Genomic DNA, 16,119 nt, shown 5'->3' with positions numbered 1-16,119 from the left:
GAGTTTAAAGAAAGGCAAATCAAAGAAAGAGCATCGAAGACAATTTCTGTAACCAGGACCTGGGTGTTTAAGCCTCATGTTTTTGTTCACTAATCTGCAGTCTTTGGGTTTATAGGCACAAGATTGAGATCCCCATGACTTTCCTTCCAGCTGGCCCACATGATAATTGCTGTTAAAAGTAAGAAACGTTATATTATCTGGACTTTTGAGATTACTGGAAAATAAGTAATAGCAATAGAGTTAAAAATAAGCAAATACATTTAGAAAATACAATTTGAAGTTCTATTGATTATAATGAAATATCTATTGAGATGAAGTCATCGCTGTCTTAGTGAATTTTCAGCTTTATTTTTCTGCTCAAAATGTTATTCAAGTGTAAACACAATATATCTTCAAAACAGTTATATTATTGAAAGGTACTTAAAAATTACTGAGCTTTTTTTTTTTCAAATTTGAGAGGTAAAAGAAGACAAATAAGCATTCTTATAACTAATCTTCTTCATACTAAATGCGTATCTGAGTTTAACCTAGATGAAACACAAGGCTTTTAGTGCGAATCAAAGATGTAGTTTTAATTTTAGATGTTGAGATAAGATGTCAAAACATCTTATTCAAGCTGACTGATTCATATAGTCGGTTTTGCACTGTATACCGAATCTCAGGCAAGGGAATTTCATATTTTTATCCTTGAAATTCTTTGGCGTCATGCCATTGTTTCTGGTTATTAATACTGCATTCTGGTTATGGCCTTAGAATTCCTAGGGAGTTGAATGCAATGGCTCAAAGAAAATCATTAAGATATCCGAAAGAATGATTTTATAGTATTTCTTAGTGTTCGAAGAGGGTGCTGAATAGTTTGGAATTGCTGAACTGTCTTTGGCAGTGAAGAGGCTGTAGAAGAAGGAGCCCAAGTCTGCCACTCACAGACATCAGAGAGTCTTTTTTAACAAGCTGGACAGGTCAACAGCTTTTAATAGAGCTGTAGAGGTGTCCAACCATCACCGATATTTCACACCAAAACATTTTCATCACCTCCCAAAGAAACCCTATCTGTACCCATTCGTCATGACTTTTCATTTACCTCCGGTCTCCTCAGCCCCAAAGCAGCTTTTAATCTATTTTCTGTCTTTGTAGACTTGCCTGTTCCGGACATTCCATAGGAATAGAACCATGCATCATGTGGTGTGAGTGTGTGTGTGTGTGTGCGCGTGTGTGCGCACATCCGCAGTTAAAAGCACAAACCAGGAAACTGACCGTTTAAAAAAAATCTTAACCGTTTTTAAGTGTGCAGTTAGTTCAGGAGTATGAAGTGTACTCACACTGTGGGTAACAGATCTCCTGAACTTTTTCATCTCGCAAAATTGCAACTCTGAACTCCCTTCCTGCCTCCTACCTTGCAAGCCCCTCGTAACCAGCATTCTGCTTTTCTGTTTCCATTATACTGACTACTCTAGAGACTTCATATAAGTGGAATCACTCAGTATTTGTCCTTTTCTGACTGGTTTATTTCACGTAGAGTAATGTCCACAAGCTTCGTTCGTGTTATAGCATGTGACAGAATTTCCCTCCTTTTTAAGGCTGAATAATATATCATTGTATGTACATAACACATTTTGTTCATCCATTCACCAGTAATTGGATATTTGGGTTACTTCTATCTCTTGGCCATGGTGAATAGCGCTGCTTTGAACATGGGTGTGCAAATATCTCTTTAAGACCCTGTTTTCATTTTTTTTTGTTTTTATATATATACCCAGAAGTGGGATAGCTGGATCATATAGTAGCTGTATTTTTCATATTTTGAGGAAACTCTATATTGTTTTTCATAGCAATCGCACGAAATTACAGTCCCACCAATAGCACATAAGGATTCCCGTTTCCCCACGTCCTTGCCAACACTCGTTTCTGTCCATTTGTTTTCATCGTAGCCAGCCTAATAGGTGGGAGGTGATACCTCACCGTTTTTATGGTTTGCATTCTTCCAATGTCCAGTCATGCTGAGCATCCCTTTATATACTTGTCGGCCATTTGCGTATATTCTTTGTAGAAATGTATATTCAAGTCCTTTGCCCATTTTGGATTATTTGATTTTTTCGTTGTTGTTGAATTGTGGAGATTCTTTTTAAATTCTAGTTATTAGCCACTTATCAGATACACGATGAGTAAATATTTTCTCCCATTCCGTAGGTTGCCTTTTTCACTCTGTTAATTGTGTCCTTTCCTGCACAAGTTTTTAAGTTTGATATGATCCCATTTGTCTATTTTTGCCCTTGTTGCCTTTGCTTTCATGGTCATATTCAAGCCTTTTACAAATGCATATGCATAGTCAACTTCTGATTATAAGAACTAACAGAGGTCAACAATTCAAACAAAGATTAATCCAGAAGTCATTTATATTTACATTTAAAATGCAATTTATATTTATATCTGATTACGAGTGTGCCTACAGTTCTGAAAGGTAGTTGCCAACAAAATAATGAAGGCTTCTATGAATATATGACTCAAGAAAAGCTGGAAACATGTCTGCTTTTCCCAGTTGACCCTCCAGTCAAGACCCCCTTGAGGGAACATTTTCATGTCTGTCTTTCAGTCATAGTTCTTGGTAGGATACAGAATATACAAGGAAGTAAACATGATTTGTTTATTAAAAAAAAAACAACAACAAAAAGATAGGCAGACTACTTTATGTTTAATCTATTAAGGTATGCCGTAGATTAACTAAACCTGAATAAAAGATATGCTTCATTAAGATTTAAGTCTATAACAATGAGTTATAGGGGCTTAGGCTACTTTGCTACGAAGCGCACTGACCTTTCCCGCACTTGTCGGCAGGGTTGGGGGGCGGTGGGTAGGCGTGTGGAGTTCGGCTGTGGACCAGTTCGCGGGAGCGATGCTCGCGGGAGGGATGCTTGCGTGGGTGATGACGCTCGCGTGGGTGATGACGCTCGCGTGGGTGATGACGCTCGCATGGGTGATGACGCTCGCGGGAGCGAAGATGCTCGTGTGGGTGATGATGCTCGCGGGAGCGATGCTCGCTGCACCCCGAGCCTGCCCTTCCTCTTCTGTTTCTTCTCCTGTGCGAAGGGCTGCCTATTTACCCAGTCCCAACTCGCACTGGGCATCCTTCCGCCTTCTCCATCTCCCTCACACTCGACAGTTGGCCAGTCACCAGATTCTTAAGATTTTACCTGTGAGGTCTGCGGCCACTCCCCCGCGCCCATTGTGACCCGCCCGGTGCGGGCGCTGGGTCCTCGCTTGCAGCGCTGGGTGGGGGGCTGCCTGCCCGACACCCTCGCGGGGTCGGAAGGCGTCTTTCCCAAACACGGTTGCTCGTGTGTCTCACCAAACCCTTACGACGCTCACCTGCCCTGAGGACTAACGCCCAGCTGCCCGGCGTGGCTGTCGTGGCTGTCGGGGACCCTCCTCCCTGCAACCTCAGCTGTCCTCATCCGCCCACCCTCCCACGGCCTTTACCTCGGAGGGCCCTACCTGCTTCTCTACCTGTCTGCATCCCTCGGGAGCTGTGAGATTCCGAGGTCGGGAACCTGGCTCACCTGGCTCTCTGCTACCGGCCCGGCGCCACCGGCACAGTGCGCGAGGCGGGCGACACAAATGTGCCCAATGGGTGACAGCTGCAGAGTGTGTGAACCACGGAACGCTCGTCCTTTTCCCGATTGCAAGTGTTCTCACGGTGACTTGGTGCGTTCACTCGTCTCAACCTTCCAAGGAGGCTGAATAAGTTCTGAAGAAATAAGACACAGGGCAGGCTGTGAGCTTCCATGTCCTCATCCCTAAGATAAAGGCTAGAGCTTCCATGGATCCATCTAATCGAAACGGGTGGAACCAGGTCATCTCTGAAATTCAGCTTGGTGATCCTGTGTACATGTAGCCACCCTAACTTACCCAAAACTTCAGAGCCTGATATGTATATGTATATGTGCGTGTATATATGTGTGTGTGTGTGTGTGTGTGTGTGTGTGTGTGTAAATTATCTTAACTCTGTATAATCTGTATTTATTTGCCTTCTAAAGCTTCATCTCTATCAAGATTTGCTTAAACTTTTTTACTGTCAAATATGTCTTTTTCAACTTACATTTGAGGTGCCTCTATGTTCGTATCCTATGTAAATATTACTGTATGTGAATACCTTCACTGTAAACTGAGAAGCTATAAAAGTAGAGGAAATGACTTCATTCGTGTTTATTTTCCTACATGAAATATTCATTTGTTTTTCTTCTGCTAGCTGCGTTATTAGGAAGTACGTTAGCAGTGTAGTGAGGTGTTTTGAGGAGCAGTTCCCATGTCGTATGAGATGCTGAAGGTCCTTCAAGGAAGAACATAATATAAATTCAAAATAATGATGGAAATAACTGCATTTTTTTTAACTCTGAAAACTCAAGCTTGCACATCTCATGTTGCATATTAAAATTAACTGGATCAAATATTAACTGAGATAGATAACTGCGAACATTTTTTTTTAATTCATTTACCTTTGATCCACATCACATTCCAGCTTTTCTGCTAATAGAATTCTAGGTTTTAAAAAAAAAATCTTTCCTCAGTGTCACTCACTAAATACCTGTGCTAAGGGTGGACGTCCTCGCTCTCTCGCCATCCCACACACGAGGCAGAAGTGACTCTAGACAAGTGAGCTCTGGTTTTAAGCTTCCCAGATTTTAAAGTCCTGGAGGGAAATATGGCCTGAAGGGGAACAGAGCTCAGGAGATTTCTGCTCTACTGCCAGAGACCAGAAGTTCCAAGCTCATGGCAAGGCTCGGGTCCTTCCTTGTGAGAAGTGACCAACGACCTACCAGAATCTCACAAGCAAAAGAATAGTTTCTTCTTGCATTCTTGCGCTTGGTCACTCATTCCTTCTCCGTGGAGAAGAGAACCATTTGACACTCTTGGTCAGCTGTGTCACCCTTCAGCACAACATAGTGCCACAACCCATTCCTTACCTGGTGCAGACTCTCAGATCACGCCGAAGGGATGTCTTGGCTAGAAGTCCAATGACCCGGGTTCAGGAAACGGTCTTGGTCCACGAAAGAAGGCTCTGGTATCCTGGCCCGTTGCCATTTATGGCCTCCCTCCCCTCAGCTTTCATTTCGGAGGGATGACATAATAAAAGGCTTCTTTTCTTCAGTGCACTGTTATGCAAATGTCTCGCGTCCCTGCAAGAAAATGTCCCCTGAGCGTGCGTTTTTAGGTGTATTTTATTCTTTAACGATAACGCGCATGTCCGTTTCAGATGCACAGAGCCCTAGGAAAAGGGGAAGGGCAGGATTTCTCCAGGTAAACAGTGTGGCCGACACTCGGTAGGAAATTCGATATTAACGAATGCTGCTCTTCGCAAATGGAAGTCCACTCAAAATGTCGTCTCAGACACAACGTGAAGGAGCCAGCTCACCCGTCTCTCTCCTTCCATGGTGACTGGCCCGTGGACTTGAAAATCCTCTTTGGTTAATACCTGGCTTTCTCTCCGCTGTCACTGTGTGTCCTCACATCTCTACCCACTCATCAGCCCCATTCGGCTCTACAAGCCATTCCTAAGTGTCCCCCTCATGCGCTGGCCTCTCTCGCCTTCCACGGGGATGGGGCACCTGCCACAGCTCAGCCCAGGGACACTTTCCACACCTGCACCTGCGCCTTGACTGTTTCTCAAGCTGCTCTGACAGCTTCATTGAGTCGCCAGCTTCGAAGCCATCCTTCAACCAAGCGGTTGAAATTGCGCTACATCTGTAGTTGTGAATCCCGAACGCCCTTTTCTGGCTGAAAAATGGCCAGTGTTTGCCACCCCTTCCTTCCTTCTTGTTCACTGAGTCTACCTGGTACACTGGCCTGAGCATGGGGCACCTGATGTCTCGCGGTGTGCCTGGATTGACGACCCAGCTCTGGACCTTAAGAAATCCACTCGTTGTCCACAAGCACAGTTTCCTTCTATGTAAAATCGTAGTCTGGCCTGGATTTGCAGCTCCCTTCCAGCTGTGATGTTTTATAAACTGTGACCAATCGTAAGAGTCTTTTTGAGGTAAGCATGCTAATGAGTCAAATTCTAAATGCTCTCTGGTTCTGATGGAGAGTTCCCATTTTTGCTCCCTTATGCCTGTGAGGGTGTGCTCCGCGTTTTATTTGTCGTTCCCTAGTCCGCAGGCATCTCATATACTGCCACGTGACTGGCGGAACTCATCGAAATGATTAACCACGATTATTGGCACGAGAAGGACAAAGAACCAGGATAACAGGAAAGAAGTTAAGATCTGTCTCCAAACAAATAATTGTTAAAGTATCTGTTGCATTACTAAAGACATAAAGCTATGTGATTTCTCTAAATTCTTGTTGTTGCTGTTAATGAAAGCACGTATATTTTAAAGAGCAGGTCTTTGAAAATATGTGTCAGACATGAGCTACAACTACGAAAAATAAGCAGAGAGATATGCTAAGTATTCCTCAGAATCTTGCCCGCTCTCACACTCTCTTTACTTCCCTGTAAAATCTATGGAAGGTGCTTGAATATTTATCCGAGGAACCTGCAGATATGCTGATACCGTTAAAACCACAACTGTTCAATTAGGGCTTCGTTGTAAATCAGCCAGTGGCGAGGTTGTTTTAGTGGCGGGGACATTGACACAGAGAGTTCATTTCTTAATTTCCCGAGTAAATGAGGGCATACATTTAAAAATAAAAATGTTGCCTCGAAGCAGTGTTACAGAACACAAATAAGGTTCAGAGCCTTTGTTTAATTCCTCTCTGGCATTTTTACAGTACTCAAAACCCCTCGCATTTATTTTTCGGCTTCTAGTCAGGGTGCTCCAGGAACTCTAGACCCTGTGAATGTGACCGTGAGCAGCTTTGTGGGCCTGTGGGCCGTACTTTCCATGACGCCAAAGCTCGATTTTCTCGCTCTTTTTTTTTTTTTTTCCCAGCCCTCTTTTGGGGACAGGCCAAAAACAAAACAAAAGAATAAATATGGTGAAAGCCATATATAACATGTAAATTTTCAGTCATTGTCGCATAATGACCTAAATTGGAAATAGTTCATCTGAAAGATACTCCTGTATACTTGTGCTTCATACTATGGCTCCTCGTTCCTGGCAATTTTTAAGTGCCTCTTACGTGTGAGGTCGTCGGTCAGCTGTCCTAAGGAATTCATAGTCTTCGCCCTCATGAAATGTACAGTTTTAGGGAAATTGTTAAGATCAAAACTGAAATGAAAAAATAGGCTGAGAGATACATGTTCTGCATTAAATCTGCAATTAATTTGACTTGCTCATGTAGTGTTAATACAATCATTGCAACGATAGCTTTTTACCTAATAATTAGGTTACCCATTTTGGCTGACCTAAAGAAATGGTTTGCAACAGCGAAGTTACTTATGGACAAAATCTTCTTCTGTAGATCGGTCTGATAAGGCCAGATAACCAAGATTTTTATTGTTTTTAGAGAGAAGATACACTAGTGGATTATTTTCGCCGGCTTATAGTAGATAAACAATAAATACTTAATCGATTATATTAAAAGAACAGCCAGAAAAATTATAACATGCTATGGAAGCAGGTGCTAGATTATGTACATGGATGACATGTGATGATGAAAATTAGAAACGAAAACAATCCATGTAAACTGAGTCGAGTTGGGGAGGGGCGGTCTTCGTGAGGAAGTGGCCGCCGAGATGACCCAGAGCGACACAAAACCAGCGCGTGTTCCTGCTTTCGATTAGCGTGTCCTGTTGCATTTCTAGACACCTCTAGCTCGTTTCTTACGACTCAAGCGAGGCCCATGCTGTATCTTTATAACTTGGCTAGATCTTCCCTTGCGATCACTTCCTCCTCGCTGCTCATACGACAGGTTGTTTTGAGTCCTGACTGTGTCAGCCATGCCCCGAGGCTGTGAGGGTACAGCAGTAAACCCCCCTGACCAAAGTCCCCGTCAACATGCAAGCTACACTGTTTCGTGTGTATGTAGGGTGGGGGAGGAGGCACAAAAACAAGCAGCAACGGCAGTTGTGCGTGTGCGTGCGTGTGCATGTGTGTGTGCAGGGCCATTTATACGAGTGCTGTGGAAAACAGCAAGATTTAAGGGGGATAGGAAGTGCCTAACAGCCTGGAAGGGGTGCCTGTTGTTTGCTTTTCAAGGAAGTCTTTTGAAAATATGGTGCCGTATGACCAGAGACTTGAAGGGATCGAGGGAGGGGGCCACGCAGACACCCGGGGAAGTGTGACCAAGGCCTCTAGAGGGATCATCAGTGCAAAGTCCTGAGACAACAGCACTTCTGCTGTGCTCAGAGTACAGCAAGACAGTCGGTGTCGTGTAGAGTAGAGCAGGAGAGGACAAGTGGGAGGAGACGGGGTCGGGCGAGGGGGAGGGCTGTTAGGGGAGCCATGCCGTGCCGGGCCTTAAAGGCTGTGGGCGGACGCGGGCAGAGGAAGATGCCCATCCGGCCCGGTACAAGATTCACACTGGTGGTGTGGACAGAATGGAGACGAGGGAGAGGCAAGAGAAGAATGAGGAAAAACGGGTCGGGAAGTTATTGCCGTAGTCCCGAAGAGAGATGACTGTGGCTTGGACCAATGGAAGTAGACGTGGTGAGAAGTAATTGGATTCTGGATCTATTTTGACAGGCGAGCAAACAGATTGCTCATAAATTGGAGAGAGAAAGGGAAGAGTAAACACTGCCATAAGAGTTTTGAGGCTGCGAGGATGGAGTTGTGGGTGAGTGAGATGTGGAAGGCTGGCAAGACTGTTCAAGAAACAGGGCGGAAAGTGAGAACCAAACTTTTCGTTAGGGAGATGTTAAGTTTTAGATGCATATGAGATGCGTCCATCCGAGTGGAGATAACAAATAGGCAGCTGAGTATATGAACTTGAAACTCAGAGAAGTATGGAATGAATGTACATACGTGCGTGCATGTGTGTGTGCGTGCGCGTGCATGCACACACTAGCATATATGTGTGCATATGTGTACACGTGCACATGCATTTGAATTGTGTTTAAGCCCATGAGCCTGGATGAGGTGAACTGGAGAATGCGTATAGATGAAGAGATGTATGAGGTCTGAGGCCTCCTAACGTTTAGGAGGAAAAATCGATGGAGATTGAAAGGGACAGCTGATGGAGCAGCAGGACGATTAAGAAAGCACTGTATTTCAGAAGCTCAAGGAGAGAGTCATCTGTGTCAAATGGTGCTGACTCGAGCAAGAGCTATTTTGATGAAATGGTAGGGACCAAAGTCCAAGTGACATAGGTTCAAAAGAAAATGGAGAGAAAGTGGGGAAATCGAAAATATGACAGAGATGAGGGTCAAGAGAGCGTATTTGTGTGTCGACGAAAATAATCCAGCAGAGAGAGGCAGATGAGGCAAGCGATAGAGGGGAGAATCCGAGCGTGATTCCCCTGCCTTGGCGAGAGGGGGTGGATCTCAGCGAGCTCGCACGATCACAGTGGGGTTTCGGAAGAGAAGGAAGGAAGCAGAAAACAGGGAAATGTGCTTTCTCCAGGACAGCACCTGTCAAAGCATCGCGCGTAACCGATGTCTCAGGAATGAAGGAATATTAAAATAAATAGCTGTTGTGGGAAAATGTTCTTTTGCTTGAGGGGATTAAACTGGTTGCTTTTTAAAATCACTTTTAGTGTTAAAAGTCTATGAGCCTATGAAAAAAAATCGCATTGTATAATGCAGAGGCCAAATGATGATACAAATGCCATCCTTTCCTATATCTTTGTCAGTCATTGCAAATCAATCCCTCTCTCTCTCTCTCTTTTTTTCCCCTCATTAAGTCAAAAGTTGTTCACAGAATCCTTTTCAGGTCAGTTGCTACTACTTTTTGTTTGGATTTGGCATTCAAAAGCAAATCTACATGTCATCATTAATGTGGTATTTATGAGCGTGACAATTAAGTCTTTCCTAAACCACCTGTGAAGTATGGGCATAATGCACCCTGATTCACTCCAAAGTGTGAGCAGGCCCCCCAGGCCCGGACCTAGATGGGCCCCTTGAGAGTTGCTGGAGGGGACGGGATGTGGATGAGAGGCCTAGAGCAGCTCAGTTTTCATCAGTTACACTTGACCAAGGGGTCTGTGGCTTTAAAACATTGGGGGAAAAAAAAAAAAAGACAAAAAAGGAAAACAACCAACCAACCAAACAAAAACACTGGCCTAGCTGAAAATGGCTTCTATTACTCACTATGTCATATTATGTTGTTCAATAAGAAGTGTTCCAGCTACTAGGTCAGTTTCCGTGCATCCCAAAGCTAGAAGGAGTTATCTCAGAGGACAGTCTTCAGTATTTAGTGACTAGAAAGGAAGACCTTCTTTTAAAGGACACACTTGCATTCTTTATTCTCTCCTGAATGGTTGTCTTCAAGACCAAACCCAAAGAAAGGAATTAGAGACTTTTGGTAGCTGTTTAGTTCCAGGAGACTAGACTTTTCTCTAACAGAAGGTAATCTGGCCATTCACAATTGTGACTCTTCACTGGGACATCAGGAAGTGATGGACTATGTAGACTAAATAACTGTTTAATTGAGGCAACTGTGAAATCAGGACCGGCTGCATGTGATCAACAGATGCTGGATTAGTCATTATGTAGATGGGTGATGTAGATACTGGATTTAAGAGTTTCCCAAAACTACATCACAGCAAGGTATGCATGTGTTTGCATATGTTTGTTCTCTCTGTGTGATTTAGGTCTTAGCTTTACATTTGGGTCAAAACAAACCGCTCATTAATTACCGAGAGCTACCTAATGAAACACTAGGAGAAGTATCATTGCAAATGAGAAACACCATATCCGGTTTTCTTCTTGTTTAGCCCGCAGGTGAGATAGCGTAATGATGAAACCGTTTTGTCGGGATGTAGGTCATCCATCCGTTCTGGGTTGGCCTCCAGTAAGGTGAGTGGGATTCCAGGTGTAACCACCAACTTGGGAAGTGACGGTCATATACATAGGAATACAGGCACAAGTCCTTTGAATCTGGAACGATTAAATTCACATCTTCCAACCCTTCCGATGTCAGAAGTAACTGCGCCCAGGGTGGGCTCCCGAGTCATTTGTGATTTCGTAGCTGTGCCATGGATCGGATCTCCTGGCGACCTGGAACAGTTCAGGTTCGATTTAGCTGCATTGATTTAATAGCTTAGATGTGATAAGTGAGAATATTTTTGTTTTCCTTTGCATATCTCCCCTGAGATTTTCAAAATCCAGCTTTTATTTGTATTCCCAAAAGGCCATTTGTTTTGTTCATGGGTTTATTTCTGGAAGGTAAGGAAATAAGCCGACCGTGTAGCATAATCTGAAGGAAAAACCGTGCCTACGCCTGGGATTCGCTGAGCACAGGACCGGAAGTATGTGCTTCACTGTGGAACCGATATAGCTTTGCACCCTTGACAGGGGCAGGTGGCCAAGAATGCTCTGTATTTTATTCAGCTCTGATCCGATTTTTGGGCCATGGTATTGCTTTTATTCTGGGGATAACGATTTGTTTCTCGGCAGATCTTAGAACTCCTCCTTTGAAGGTAGGTAGGAGTGGGAAACGAGACTCTAACAACAGTCGTATTAACTAACATGTATCAGATCTGTGTTCAGTGACAAGCACTGACCTACGTGCTTTATAAGAATGATCTAAGCCTCATCACAGCACTACGAAACTGGGATATCATTTCTTCTTTATAGAAGCTTAGACAACTTGCATCAGGTCGCCAAGCTAATACACGGTAAAAGGAAGCATTTAAACCTCGGCACTCGGCCCCTAGAATTCAGTTTCCACTGCGTTGGCTTGGGGTGCATCGTTCTCACTGTTTCTTGCCTTTTCATCCAGAGAGTCTACGACGTTTGGCAATGACTCAGCCCTTTCTAAAATTTACCAGTCGGTACTAGTTGAAAATATGCAAAGTGGTCTCTCTCAGTTTCTTAAATAGTGGTCCGAAAATGTGCTTGAAGTAAAATTTCCCATTATAAAATGAGAGGTACATTCAATGAACCGGGGGAAAGTGCTTGATTTGCAATAAATGACACCGAATCATTCAAACATCTTTTTCTTATTTTACAAAAGTTAGAGTTTATTTTGTTATTATGTACTCAACTGTGATCTGAGATTTACAAAATTAAGAACACTAACATTTAATGGCAATAACAATTTTTTATTTGCGTAGTACTTTGTAATTTACAAAAGCAAAAGATTTTGGTATGACATCTGGCTTTATCTAAGCAATATTTTGATGATATGGTCAAGCGAGCGAGTGAATAGGTAAGAAATAAGCAGCTTTACAGTTTACATACTGTTTCATAAAGAACATATTATTTGGCCTTTGTAGCTCAGAGATGAGAGGATACGTATTAGTATTATTTCCACTTAGAGTTAAGAAAAGTTAGGCCAGATTATCAACGATAAAAGTTTTAGAGCCAGACGGGGCCCAGGTTGTCCTGATTCAGTGTATGATAAAAGGCTAGCATGAAGTAAGAATGATAACAATAGTTAGAACAATTATTTGGTCACGGGAAAATCCTTTCAAAGAGCATTTATGATTTGAGGGTTTCAGCGGCAATGTCTTTGTCACCAAGAGAACATTCTGGACTCCGAGGAGAACATGTAGAGAGGCCATGACCAGCATGGCGCCGCGGTCCAGGGATGTGTGGTTTGGAAATCTTGGTTTTACCCATGTGAAACTGGGCCCAGTACTTAAATATTATATTTATTGTGTTTTAGCAATGAAGAGATTTTTTGACAGATTATTAATTGTGAGATTCTAATAAGTGTTTCTTTATTCGAGTTATGTAAGGTATAATTAACTGCCTTCCAAATTTCATAATAGGAGTTATTCAAATACTTAGTTATAATGAAACAAGATCTTCTTTTTGATATAAAAGCAGCTGATTTTAACCTGCACTCTCAACTTTTCTTTAACATCTTTAAAACTAATCTGTCAGAGTGTTGTTTAAGAACATACTATTTTTTTTGATACTTTTATATTGTATCACACTTTCATACATGATTGAATGCAATAATATAAGGTAGGAAAAATATGTAACTTGAAGTTATGCATGATAATTAAGGATTTTAATTATATTGAGACCCTCATAGAAAATTGGCTCAAAAAGATATTTGAAATAATTAAACATTACATTATTTCATTTTATAGGAACTAAGTAATGTTTTGTACAATAACAATCAGCAGGTAGTTTGGCACCTGTGTTAGAGATTTTAAAAATGATGTTTTTGCAAATCCTCTGTGACACTGGCATCCTTATACTCCGATTCTGCGGGGATTTACTTGTGTCCTGTTGATAATCCACACATCGTCACCAACCTGTGACACGCCGATGGAATGGCCAATTAATGTCGCTGTCCACATAGAACATCTATAAGAAGTTTCTGTTCCGTGACCTTACCCCTTTGGCCTTTTAAGCCCTTTTATTATATATGTATATATATTTTTTACATTTGCAAAACAAACAAGAGAGTGTCAAAATCATGGTGAGAAGTTTCAGATTTTCAGCCTACCACATGGGCATAACCCATCTGTTCTTTAATGGGTATTTGTTAATAATGAATACATTGTAAATGGTTTATAATAATAAAACACATTTACAAAGTGAAGCCCCTTTCATCCAAGCGTGTTATTAACTGATACCTTTGTATTACGGCACATCATCTTCTGGTGATCCCGTGAAATTTATATCTGCCAAGGCAAGAGCTGTTACGATGGCTAAGATGAGACTAAACGTAAGAGGTTTTAAAGAACTTCTAGTCAGAGGCAGGGGACCAGGAATTTTGTGCTTGCCTTCCATCTCTCATTTTAAACGGAATAAAGCTCTAACAGAGGACAGGAATTCTGGGCGGACAGCGAGGTGCACAGGGCTGTCCGAGAGAGGAGCAGCTAAAAACAGGGGTCAAGAGCACCTCTATCCTCCTCCCTAGTTTCTGTTCTGAGGACAGAGTCATGTGGCAAGTTTTCAGTTAACAACAGCAAAACGGCTGGTCCTTCTGGAAAGCAGCTGAGTGGATGGACTTGGGACACCGAGAGCGTCCATGTGGGTGCTGATGTTCCAGAATGAGGGGGGTACGAAGCCCCTCTCATCAGCTGAGAGGGTCGGATTCCATCTGTCAGGTGGCTCCCCACTCTGCTGCCTTCACCTTCAAGTTGCCAAGTTTCCCTTTTGCCTTTGATGCTCTTCCCTTAGGATGCCTTACGCCGTATATATATAGTCATATGCTCATCTGTGTTGTTCTTTGGTCTTGATTTTGCAGTATAATATACCAATATTAGAGATGTTTTACTTATTGTCCGAAGTTACACACCTACTGCAGTGGTAAACCTGGGATTTAACCCACGTGTCTGACACTAAAGCCCATGCTTTCACCACTATGGCATCTAAGGTGTCTTATGTATATTACCCTGGGAGGGAACGAGGCAGGCGTAGCATATTTTAGGCTGGCTTGCCTTTATCCAGGGTCCCTAGTGGGGTTCACAGTCACTTGTGACGCTGCAAGAATATTTAAAGTCTTGTCAGAACTGGGAAGCCCCCTGATTCTTAGAATGAATTCTTAGAACCAGAATGAACTGCAATATGAAATCTATGCACCAGACAGGTGCATTTCGAGGACCGTTCAGGGGTGCTGGCATCTCCTTGTGGTTGAACCAAACTCAGTAACGAGATACGTCTTCTCATCTCAGAGAGACAAAGTAACTTCGCTGTGTCTCATCGCTTTTTTGGCCTCTTGCTGATCAGCATCTGCGAAAAACAAAAGAAAACAAAACAAGAAAACAGTTTTCTCGCAACTACTCTTTTGTGTTAAAGAGTAGTCAAATATGGTCAATAACGTGAGAACTATAAATACGTTTCAGTGGGGTTCAGGTATCAACTCACGATTTCTCCTTATTCTACAGATTGTCATCTGTTCTAGCCTCTGTCCCATCCATCCTAAGTTCCTCTTCTGACTTCTTCCAGTGCCATTTCTCCTCTAGAGTGTCCGTACCCCGTGCCAGTCTGCATTGGCATCGCAGCTTCTGTTTCCCCTGATCCTCATTTCCAAGTCGTGAGTTTCCGCACAAGCAAATGACCAAGGCTCGTGTTCGTTTTACTTCTGTCGTGCTCTTCAAGATGTCCCCTTTCCTTCCCAATGGAAGTGGCGCAGTTGCTACAGCTTCCTCATTTCCTGTCTTCTGGAATGCGCTGTGGCTGTGGGCCTTTTCCAAGATGATTTATTTTCTTATTAAGTCCCAAACCGAAACTACATTCCTCGGGTTTTACACCATGCTTCTTTCTGTGTAATACCAATTAAACCTTTCTCCTGGCATTTGTAGCTGAGGAGGGTGACTTCTTTGCTCCTTCTTGCTGCACTGTATCTCGTGAGCCACACATGTCATTGCTGTTCACAAGTCGCAGAGGTGTTGAAGAGATTGTGTTTATTTATGAACTAGCCTGTCGCGTTGGCTACTTCAACAGAAATAAAAATCGCAAAGCCTTAAACAACGTAGAAAGGCGTTTCTCTCATACGCAAGCATCCAAATTATAGGAGGCCTGGGGAAGAGGGGGTGGGGGAGAAGGACTTTGCTCCGAGAGGTTGTTGGGCAACCAGATTTCCTGTTGGTCCCCAGCCCCCTCAGGCGTTTTTGACATCTGGATGGTGAGTAAGACGTGGAGGGCATACTTCTTCCTTTCAAAGGCAAAATCTGGGAGCTGTGTATGGGCTTTCTGCTCATACTCCCTTGTCCAAAATCTAGTCATATGGTCACACTGAGCAGTAAAGTAAGCAAGGGAAGGTAGTGTTTAGCTGGGGGCTCAGCTTTTTCTATTGCTAAAAAAGAAGAAAGTGAGAGTGGATGCAGAGGGGCACTTCTATTTTGTATTTAGGCTTAAAGTGGAGGTCCAGGGGAAAGACCAAAGGTCAGAGTCAAGAGCAGACTGAGTTCCTGTGGTTTGTGCAAATGAAGAAGGAACATAGGAAACCGATTTGGACCGGAGCGAAGATCGATGGGGGTTGATCAGTAGAAAGCCAGGTGTGTGGTTTCTCTATTGAAAAATGACAAAAGGATAATCGGAAATATTTAAGAAATGAGAGAATGATCGGAGCCATTCCCCAGTGTATTAACGAGAGGCTGTCACTTGAGATAGAATCAATA

The 16,119-nt window shown here is 43.0% G+C and overlaps 1 protein-coding gene across 5 annotated transcripts in view; it reads left to right on the top strand.

Moving 5' to 3' along the window:
- The window catches only part of IMMP2L (inner mitochondrial membrane peptidase subunit 2), a 694,672-nt gene that overhangs the window by 427,082 nt on the left and 251,471 nt on the right, over window positions 1-16,119 (top strand). Inside the window, exon 6 of one of the 5 annotated variants that reach the window (XM_039862782.1) lies at window positions 6,151-6,214. The exons of the other annotated variants lie outside the window; for them this stretch is intronic. Coding sequence (XP_039718716.1) covers window positions 6,151-6,199 — 49 coding nt within the window. The 3' untranslated portion in view covers window positions 6,200-6,214. Of the gene's footprint in view, window positions 1-6,150; window positions 6,215-16,119 lie in introns of those variants that run through there. 5 annotated transcript variants of the gene reach the window in all.

Source organism: Pteropus medius, unplaced genomic scaffold (assembly GCF_902729225.1).
Source record: "Pteropus medius unplaced genomic scaffold, Ma_sr-lr_union100, whole genome shotgun sequence".
Classification (NCBI taxonomy): Eukaryota; Metazoa; Chordata; class Mammalia; order Chiroptera; family Pteropodidae; genus Pteropus; species Pteropus medius.
Note: the sequence above shows the minus strand (reverse complement) of the source record. Positions and strands in the feature narration are given on the sequence as shown.